Genomic DNA, 11,369 nt, shown 5'->3' with positions numbered 1-11,369 from the left:
TCTTCTCGACCCAATCACGTGACGTCATCGTCACGGATCGGCTCATCTGAGGGTCCTAATGGACCATAGAGAATCCACACACCTGGCTAGCGGTAATCTGCTCTGATATCATTTATCACCTCTCAAAAAAGCTCTTAAGAGAGGGGGTGGGCGGCCCAGGACTTAAATACTATTTTTTGGCACTACACCGAAGCCGATGTAGGATTTTTTATCCGTGACAGGAAAAAATATACCACCGACAGTTACGCTGCTCGTCGATAAAGTGTATGATAACATGAAGGCTGATTGTTGGCCGTCCAAACATGGGGTGTCCGAATAGAATATTTTCTACTCAAATTGGCCCTTAATTAACACCATAAAATGTGCTTCCTTGATTATTTCTTAATGATAATTAAGCACGGCAAGTATTTTATAAAAAGGCCCTTTTTAACTAAATTCAACAATGAAAATTTACCTATGCCTTCTTTTTTTCAAATTCTTAATAGCATCTTCTGACATAAAATAAAAATAAATAAATAAATAAACCTTTCTGACAGACCAGTATCACACATACTGATACCGCTGAGGACGGGAAGCACAAATTAATGGCTTACTGTAGCAGCAGCGCTTCTATTGTTACAAGTTGCCAGCCACACAAGCTATCTCAGTGTCCCCACACGCATATTAAGGGCATTTACATGCACGCCACAAAATTCTCATGTATTACATGTATAACACCTAAATATTTATTTTTAGGTGCATATGACTCAAATATTTAACATCATATCAAAATATCACCATTACATTTTTATTTGTTGTGACACTAATTTGTTATAAGTGTAGGATATATAAATACATAAATATTGTTTCGCAAGCATTTTAAGTTCCAGAGGCATTTACATACATACATAGCACTCGAGTCATATATATTTACATAACTAACACCTAAACTATATCTTTTGCGTATCACATCAAAGATACCACCATTTCAACTTGAATGAAATACACTTTTTTAATGCACAAAGGAGGTTATGTATGTAAAATTGAAATTTGGATTTTAGACATGTAAATACATAGGTATGGAATCTTCTGATTCCTTGAAAATTATCATGGAGGAACTTTCATTCTTTGGCACGGTAGAGCATTATTATTTAGTGAAAAGTTATGTTGATATAAATTTTTTATCTAAGTTATATATCTATTGGATTGGCTTTAACATGAGTGAAATATTAAGAGTTAATTAGCAATCATCTTACGCCAAATTTAATATACTGGGAGTTACGTGTCTATGTACCATGTGTTGGGATGGGATAGGATTTAAGATGCCTAATGGATAATTGGCTAAGAGATTTATAGCGGGACTCTTTATGGGCCTTGGATAGGGAGCATTTAACCAAGCCTTGTAAAGTTGTCTGTTGGAGAGTTTGGAAAGGGATGGGTTGGTGAATCAAGGTTGGAAAGGTGAAACCTAAGAACCCTTAGAAATGTTTAATGGAAGAATTAGGCTTTGCGATGATGGGCCCAAAAGTGTAAAAAGAAGCTAATAATTATAGAAGGATGAGGTAAGAAGGTAATGGTGTAGGGTAGATGATGGGATGGTGTGGAAGACAAAACTAAGATCCATTGATGGATAAGGGTTTGTTAGTTAAGAGTTTAGGGCTTAGGGCCTAAACAAAAAATCAAAGCAAGTCAAAAACCAGGAAGCCAAAAAGCAATACTCTCGAGAAGACATCTCTAATTCTTTTCATGACCAAAAGATATCTACTACATTACACAATAAGAAATAAATTCCTAAGAAAAGATGAAGGTAGTTAGGAATGGTCTCACATAATGTAGGGTAAGTGTGAGGACATGGTGCCTCCTTTAAGGTATAGATGGGTAGTGGCAAACTATTGGAGGCTTGTAGCAAATAATTTTCAACTCCGTATCATCTCATGGCATGTAAGATGGAGTTGTGCATGCACTCCTCCAATTGGCTTTATTCTCCCATGAATTTCACTCATTATGGTGTTCGTCCTTCTTGGTTAGCCTTTATTTGATCAACCCCAATGCATGGCCCAAGCATATCTATACTTTAACACATTTTAAATACTATTATAATTACAATTACCTATAGATTTATGTGCATTTCACTGACTCCAATCTTTTGATATTCAAATTTCTTCTAGCCTTGGGAAATTTTACAAACAATTTCCGATTACTTAGAATTAACATTCCCAATTAAACACTGCAAAGTTTTAATTAATTGATTGATCTATTTCATATCCACTAAAGCCATATATCAGCTTCTCCATTTTCATAACAATAATTTACACTTTTTAAGAATTAAAAGTAAAATAGAGTATGATTATATTATTTACATGCATATATTATGCTATGCACACACATGAATCCTGATAAAACACATTAGAATTGTGCGATATGTAAATGCACCTTTCACTTAAATAAAAATAAAGGAATATAAACAATAGAACGAAAAATAATAAAATAAAGCTGCAAAAAAAAATTATTTATAAACATGAACCCTGATAAAGCACAATAAACTAACTTGCCAAACAACAGCGTGGCTAGGCTTTGAAATATAAATCAGACAAAACTGTCCACAAGCAAACTCATAAACACATCAAACATTCATTCATATCTGCATCCAATAACTTAGAAAATCATTGGTATATATATTTATAAGTTGGAAGATTTGCAGACATACCACTCAATTCCTACATATCAAAACACCTAACCTTAAATTTTTACCTACATGCCACCTTAATACCTAACCTATGCATGAAAAGGTGTATTTTACTTTTTTTATGTGTTAAAACAGTGGTATTTTTGATGTGATATGAAAGCTTTGGGTAGCATAAATGTAAGTAGTAAAAGTTTAGGTGTTATCTATTAAATATATAGGAATTGGATGGTATGTAAATGCCCCATGCATAATTACCCTTCATTATAAATACAACAACAACAACGACAAAGCCTTAATCCCACTACGTGGGGTCGGCTACATGAATCCTTTTTCTCCATTGCGTCCTATTTAGTGTCATATTTTCATTTAGTTCTAGTAAATTAAGATCATTTTTAATACAATAAGCCCAAGTCTTCCTAGGTCTACCTCTGCTTTTCTTAACACAAGTCGAATTTAAAACATCTACTCTCCTAATCGGATCATCTAATGGTCGACGTTTAATATGACCAAACCATCTAAGACGACTTTCTCTAATTTTGTCTGTCACAGGAGCTACACCAACCCTTCATTATAAATACATGTGATAAAATCTTACTGGGCTGCCGCTTGTGAATGAAACTGCTATTCATTATTTCTCACAAGATACTTCCTAATTTCAAAGGAATCCAATGGGGACCTATGGTTTGGATAGAAGAAAAGATAAAAAACATTTGGCCACAAAGAGTTATTTTGGGGACTAAAATCAAAAGGGGAGAATTGTTTTATAACATTTTAAAATCCATCTATCACAAATCAAATCACTTGAAGCTGAAGAGAATGAGAAAATTCACTTTGAATATAAAGTTGAACTGAAAGATAGATGTAGCTGTGACCAAGCAAAGCAAAGAGAGTAAAAAAGAACTCGAAGCACAAAATTTAACATTCCATAAAAGTTAGGTGAATAAAACTTCGAATAATAAAAAAAAATCTAATTAAAATAACAAGCAAAGGTGGCACCGAATAGAAAAAGATAGAACACATTTCAGTACTTGATTGGCGCAAGGATTTGAATTTCAGAACCAAGTTTATCTTCTGCAGTCTTCTCAGCCTTGGAGCGTAGCTTTGTCAATTGTTTCTTCCTCTCATAGGCAAACTTGGCACGCTGCTTCCTCTTCTCCTCTAATTCCTGCAGGGCAAACGATAAATCAATTAAAAATAAGAATAATGCAAAAGCAAAGCAAAAGTAAAAAAGCTACCCCTGAGGGTCGTAAAAATAACAAAAATACAGAAACAGTACAGCAGCTAGGCAAGGAACCACCGTGGACTCTGAAAATAACAGCAATGCAACAAAGTAAAGACAAGTAAAAATGGGGGATAACAATGGTTAACGTGAGAAAAGACTAGGTGTTTACTATGAGGATGGCAGTGGGCTGAACTGAGCATGAATGTACAAATCTGAGCATCTTTCTAAGTCCAAAAAATTCTATCAAAAAGATTTATTAACCAAATCACCGTCATATTACTTGTAATTCTTCAAATACCAAATGTTATTTCATATAAACCTAAATATTTACAATAATTAAATTTTCTTTAGACCCATTTCTGCTTCACATTTCGGGATAATATATATAACCCATAATTTTGTTCATTGCACCCTTCCAAACAATTCCTTAGTTATAGTTTTTATATATTTATTTCTTCAAATGTCGTTGCAAATTTCTATTGCCTTCTCATTTAATGCACCTAAATTTTGGTGGAGCATTTAATTATCTTATCTCTTGCCTTGTAAATCTACACATCACCATCTATGCTCCACATAAATCATCAAAAGAGAGATTTTGTTCTGTTTTATTACATTCATTATAAATTAGATACTATTCAAATTTCACCACTCTTAATGTTAAGGCGCACAAGAATATTTGGGTTATTCTTGCATCTGATAATAAAAATATATATATCGATATACAAATATTAAGTGGAGGCCAAATTTATTGATTGAAGATTGGTTAAACCACAAGTTTGTTGAGCCCAACTTTAGCCTCCCTTGCTTACTACTTACTAAAAAAGTAATATCAAAACTGATATTTTGGCTAATTCCAAATGGTATATAAGAAAAATAGTTCATATAAGTTTTTGCTGCTTCTAACATGGTCAAGTAAGATGCAAAAACAGATGCTCCTATGACAACTTAGGGTGGTTGAGTGAACTTTAGATATATGATACTTAATGATATGAACATTGCTTAAGGGGGCGTAAAGGAGTCAAGCAACGAGGAGAACGTGAAGGAAAATATAAACAATTAGCTTATTACCACATCAGATATTTAAAAAATTATTTTGGCATAAAAATACCAAATGATAAAAGTCAACTGAAGTAACAATCCCGGTTTCATTGTCCCTTTGTTTTAAACTCTCTAAGAATGCCTTACTTTGCAATCAAGCCCCATTTCAAGGTATAATCAGTTTTTATAATATCACAACACTTCAATGATAATCGTTTGAAAGGAACTATTCATCTTATCTCATAGTAGGCCAGCTCAACTACAAAAGTCTAACTTTTTGCTTTTATCAAACAAACTTTAAATACAAAACAACTTATAAATTTTAATTGATATCCTTTTATACTAAAAACATACATTCATATCAAATACCCTAAGGTGTGTATAAAGCTCTCTTAAGGGATGAACTTACAGTCATCATAAAAAAAAAAGAAAAAAGAAATATCTTTCCTTGAATAAAAAATAAATCTAATTGTAAACTTGGAGGCTCCAATGATATATGTAAATCCTGTTAAATTGTCTTAAAATATGAATTTACTATTACAAAATTATAAGCTATAGAAAATAGTTTGGCTCCTTCAAATGCATTTAAATCTCCTATTTCATACCTAGAATGAATCTTCTTATAGCTCGTCCTAGAATATACATATGTCCATTCAAGTCAACTTGAATAAATATCATTTTTCCCCAAGTACATGTTATAAAAGTTCATCCATCATCTTTTAATCAAACTTAAGAAGCATAAGGAGAAACCATAATTAAAATGTCCTTAATGATGATAATAGTAACTGCAATCACCCATCACTAACTTTAATCATCTTAAACATTTTACAAAAGTCAAAATGTTACCCTGAGAATTTACATGAGGTCATTTTAGTCCCGATGTAGACCATTTTGACACGTAAAACATTCAAGGTGAATAGAATTAGTGATAAGATGATTACAGTTAATATAATGGGAATTTAAATAATCCTCCCATTAAAAACTCTAAGGAACATTTCAGCAGCAGCAGCAATAACAAGATGCCTTTATCCTACTAAGTGCGGTCGCATACATGAATCCTTTTTATCTATTGTATCCTACTGAAAGTAATATTTTCATTTAATTCTAATAAATTAAGATCATTTTATATCCAATATGTCCAAATCTTTTTAAATCTATCTCTGCATTTCTTGACGTAAGTCAAGTCTAAAACATCTACCCTCCTAAGGAACATTTCAGCACACTGAAAAAATCTGGGGAAAAAATAAGCACTTTAATAAATATATTGACACTTCTCTCAGTATCTTATCATCCCTCGACTAGATACAACTATGAGTCAATCTTAATGCTAACATTTCCAACATACAACAGCATGCCACCAAGTCCAAAATTCATGCTACTTTACTCATTTCAATTTAATATATAGCAAAGAAGAAACATTTACTCTTCCTAATCATTGGATCAACCAATTCTTTTATTTTTCCATTCAAATCCAATCTTCAGTTAAAAAAAATATTTAACACTTACTCATTTCTTGCCAATATAGTAAAATTTTATTCATTATTTACTAATTACATTCAATCCAACACTTGCCTAATTTTATAAGGTTTTAGGTTAAGTGCCCACACTTGAAATCCCAAATAACCCTTAAATCTCACCATATTTAAGCTAGGTAGTGGCACATCACTTCTAAAGCAACCCCCATCCCTTGGCGCAAGTACAACTTAAATTTGATTCATTCCATTATTTTTTACGAAATTTAACATATAGTTAGGTAGTGCCACATCACTTCTAAAGGAAACGCCCCTCCCTTGGCGTAAGTACAACTAAAATTTGATTCATTCCATTATTTTTTTACGAAATATAACATATAGTTGTCCACCTAAAATTAACTATCACATCCCTCATCCAAGCTTGGAATCAGTAACAATGAGGGAAATATATCATTAATTTCCTATAATTCAAAATTGAGCCATACCACAATTTATAACCAAAGAACTTAAAGCATTCAATGACGTGTCATGCTAAGTTACTACGAAAATAAATAGCTTATACAAATTTGAATCTTAATAGGAGAGGAAATTAAGAATGTAATTGGAAGAACATGTAATTTATGTATTGAAACGCATGGGTGAGCGTAAAAAAAAATCATGCACCAATCAATCTTTTATGATAACATAATAACTTCATAAGCATCTCAAAATCACATTTGACTGATTTCCACTTGTGTGAGCTCCTCTCTAGCAATCAAATTGCATGAAACCCCTCCCAGTGTAACTTGATGTCAAATTCCAAATCTCATTATCCACAATCCCCTTCAATGACATGCTCTCATAGTTGTTCTCATTATCCCTTCATTCTCCATTGCCCTTTCATTCTATGTCATTATATAAACCTTCACTCATTGCCCTAACCCTACCCCATCCCCCATCAATATCACTATTAATAAAAAATATGTTGGAGATCTAAAGCATGGAACAATGAACATTGATGACTCAAATTGTGGCACATAAGAGTTATGTTAAATATAACCAAAAAAAAAACATTTTTATTGCATAAACTTTAAATCCAACCAAACAATTTCAGATTTCAAATAATAAAATATTCTATGTTTTCATTACAATGCAAATCTAGAATGCATGCCTCCTTAATACATATGAACAAGCAGCTCCTTAGAGTCATGCAAGAATATATGATAATGTGGAAATGGTTGATATGCTGAAGGATGCCACTATTAGAGCGAGTTGCAAACAAAATTCATAGAGAAGTATAAATATTAAATATTTCTTGCTTACCCGAGCTAGAATAGGTCATATACTCAATTTCCCAATAATGAAATAAAAATTCAAAACAAACTATACATCATCACTTAATTTCATCAAATAAAAAAAAAACTAGGAACATTGAGATAACATCCTTCTCAAAAAAAAAAAAAAAATAATAATAATAATAAAATAAAAATTATCACACAACCGGAACCAAATCTCACCTTGACCGTGTCGTAGTAGCCCCATCCAACCTCAGTGGACAGTCTGCCCAAAAGGCAGTACTTGTGACCTGGCTGGAGCCTCAAAACCCTATAAGAACAGCCCAGTCCCCACAAAAGATCAGTAGCGAACAGCTAGAAAAAAACTAATCAACTACAAACGTCAAATGAATGATTAAGAAAACAAAATCTCACTTGAGCGCATCTGGAATCACCATGCGCTTCTTCCTGTCATAAGGAGGCGGGACGCCCTCGTAGGCTTTAAGCCTCGCCAGAGCCGCAGCGCCCCTCTTTGTCTTATGCGGAATCATCCTGCACCAGAAGACATTATTTTCCTTTACACAAAACAAATCAGAATGATAAAATAAATAGACTAAAAAAGGATAAGGTGATCCACCCGCGAATGGTGCGCCAGAGGATTTTAGCGGGGGCACGAAAGTGAATCGGCCCGTGTGACGGCTTGGTATTCATGCGCTTGCGAAGGAAGCGGAGATACTTCATCTTTTGACGAACAAGGCCTCCAGACAAACAAATCTCCTCGCAGCGAACAACGACGACATGCTGGCCGTTGAGGAGCTCTTTCGCAACGATGGAAGCCAGGCGGCCGAGCATGTGGTGGCGAGCGTCCACCACAATTCGCCTCTTGCTGATTGCAGATCCCGATACCATATTTCTTCTTCCTGCAGCCGGGCCGCCGATAGGGTTATAGGGCTAGGGTTTTCCTCCGGAATGGAAGAAGCGATGCCCGGGCGAAAGATGTGGTATTTATAGGCGCCGGGATTTGTTAAGAATATGCAATATTGTAAATTTATTTCTTTCTAGCATTCATACAAATGCCAGCCAATTCTTATGAATTCACCTACATCACACCTAAATTATAATTTTTACACTTATAAGACTTAAATCTTCTATAACACATTAAAAAATATTATTATTTTAACTTTTAAAAAATAATAAAAATGTATGTTTTCATGTATAATTATAAAGACATATATGTAAGTTTATATACATAAAAAAAAACTAATATGAATCACAAAGACATTCGATGGACGTTAAGTACGAATACGGCCCTTCAAACTTTACCACTAACGAACCAATATATCATACCACCCAAGCATGTGAGTATTGGTGTCATAAGTACAACGTGCCTCTAATCGAAAGGAGGATCAACTTTAGAGGACCCAGTTGATCAGAGCTGAGAAAACGGAATTTTCATCATCCAAGTCAAACTGAAAAAAATTTGTTCATCAAGAACCTTCGTTTGCCTAGAGTGAGAAGGAAGCAACAAAAGGAACTCCTTCCTCATTCCTCATGGTTGTCATTCTCTTTCAATTTATGTTTCTCTCAAGCTATGAGAGAAAATAAGTTTGAAACTAAAGAAAGTGTGTTTGTCGCTGTGACAAGCTTTTTCACCCCAGCCGCTTCAGCTAGCGGACGTCACATCCACTTCGGCTAGCATGTCCGCCTCCTTGGACAACCTAGCCAAGACCTCCGCTCATTCCGTGGCCGCAACCCACTTAATTTTAGCAAACTCTAGGACCATCAATTGAAGATGGAAGGCCTCACACACTTTTCGAGTGGTATCAACAAACCTTCTTAGGTAACTTGGGACGCTCCAACTACCACAACGACTGTCCAAACATCGATGACCAGACATCCTCTAAGAGCGCAAAAAGGGAAAGTTTAAGGAGGAAAGCCAGAGCGACAATCGATCGACTGGTCAATTGTGGTGAATCGGCCGTCTGAGGAATTCTAAATTTTCGCCCTGGAGCTATGAGAAGGAAAATCGCTTCTTCTCATGGGCGACAAATAAAGCGGAGCAACATATTCGACTCCCAATTATTTACCTTTGCGACATTGGTCCCAAGAGTCCCTTTTGCAAAACCATACTTGAACACGAACTCACCGAGGATCATTGACCAACTGACCTCATTATTGGAAGAGAGAACAAGAAACGGGATCTCCAACCATGTGAACTCTGTTAGCTCTAACAAGAAACGATAAATGTTGGAGCTAACCGAGCTCCGTAAATTCCTATTAGCAAAGGTCAGGATCCTACAAACGACATCCGAGGTGATAGATATGTCAAAGAGAGAACTACTCTCCCATCATTGTAATAAGCTTTTCTACTGACTCCACCACTCACCGTTGATCCCCATCCACCTTGGACTTAGCATTCACCCTCTTCTTGACTAATTGAGCGGTCGCCTTCTTCAATCACTAGGCCTCCACAATGTTAGTGCAGCCCATAATTCATCTCTCATATGACCATATACCTCCAGGAATAGAACTCGCCCAATAGTTGTTGGGTCTGTATAATGGGGAACTGAAAGCAACTGACCCTCAATATCGACCCCCAATGCCTTATAAAGGTATGTACCCTTCCTCTTCTGAAAAGAGACATCAGCAGAATCATTTTAATTCCCCAAACCTCGACTAATGAGGCAATGAAAAATTCACACTTCCAATCATTGGCCTACTGACCTAGACCGACAAATTGGAACCTCCTCCTAGTTGATTTGAATGGAACATAGCCATCCGATTCCACCCCAAATGAGAACATATGACTAAAGGCATCAATGAACCACGGTCCACGTAACACTCCTCCGTCAGGAGAAGATGACATAAGCCACAATTCAGTTTGTCTTGCGCATGAATAATCCCATATCGATTGAAAAATGACAGAAGTTCATAAAACAAGACAACCGCATCCCGTATTGGAAGTGGTATCGATACATCACCAGGTCATCCCCATATATATCGATCGCCCTTTCGTCTGGATGAGCAATCCACAACTGAATCGTAGTTTGAAAAATAAAAGTCTTTTCAATAACGACGACGTTTGACGACGGTATAAAGGAAAATTTAGGAGAGGCCACCAAAAATCTGAGGGGTCCTCTCCGGAGCCACATGAGCAACGAGGATTAAATGAAAACAAACCAAGGATAGAAGAGATCTAAGAGCCTGAAGGGGAAAGTCAGAAGGCACACACTTAGGCCACCTGATACCCTTTTATAGAGACTCTAATGCCCCCACCCCCCACCCCACCCCCATACTCGTTTATAAAAAACTCCACGAAAGATAATACATCGCACACAGGGACTGAGGTAGACGTATTGTCCAGCACATACATCCAAATTTACGAAAAATAAAATAAATGTTTTATTTATCACAAAAAAAACATGATTACGTTAATATATAGTTTGACAAAAAAATACTTCACATACTAATCTTCAGCCGCCTCAGCCAGAATTGAGCCCATTATAATCAACCTCCCAAACAAAATCTGGTCATAAATTTGAACTGGTTCACTCATTCGGCCTTAGAACTGACCTTCATGATAAGACAATTATCCCAAATCCAATCAAACTTACAAAGAAGAGCAGCTGCCTCCCCGTGCATCTCCTCTGGTCTGACTTGTAGATCTCGATTGTGGCAGGCCAGAATCACCTCCATCTCAGTCAAATGGTGAACTAAGG

General features: G+C 35.6%; 1 protein-coding gene across 1 annotated transcript; it reads right to left on the bottom strand.

The window, feature by feature from the left end:
- Positions 1–3,555: 3,555 nt before the first annotated feature.
- LOC110031983 (60S ribosomal protein L13a-2) lies at positions 3,556–8,629 on the bottom strand. The gene is made up of 4 exons (XM_020735462.1): positions 8,288–8,629; positions 8,086–8,202; positions 7,894–7,981; positions 3,556–3,830 (listed from the first exon to the last, which is right to left on the bottom strand). Exons 1-4 carry the CDS (start codon positions 8,557–8,559, stop codon positions 3,687–3,689), a joined length of 621 nt encoding a protein of 206 aa, XP_020591121.1. The 5' UTR covers positions 8,560–8,629; the 3' UTR covers positions 3,556–3,686.
- Positions 8,630–11,369: the final 2,740 nt, after the last annotated feature.

The sequence above is a fragment of the Phalaenopsis equestris genome, unplaced genomic scaffold, assembly GCF_001263595.1.
Source record: "Phalaenopsis equestris unplaced genomic scaffold, ASM126359v1 Scaffold000873, whole genome shotgun sequence".
In the NCBI taxonomy this organism is placed as follows: domain Eukaryota; kingdom Viridiplantae; phylum Streptophyta; class Magnoliopsida; order Asparagales; family Orchidaceae; genus Phalaenopsis; species Phalaenopsis equestris.
This window is presented reverse-complemented; position numbering and strand designations above follow the sequence as displayed.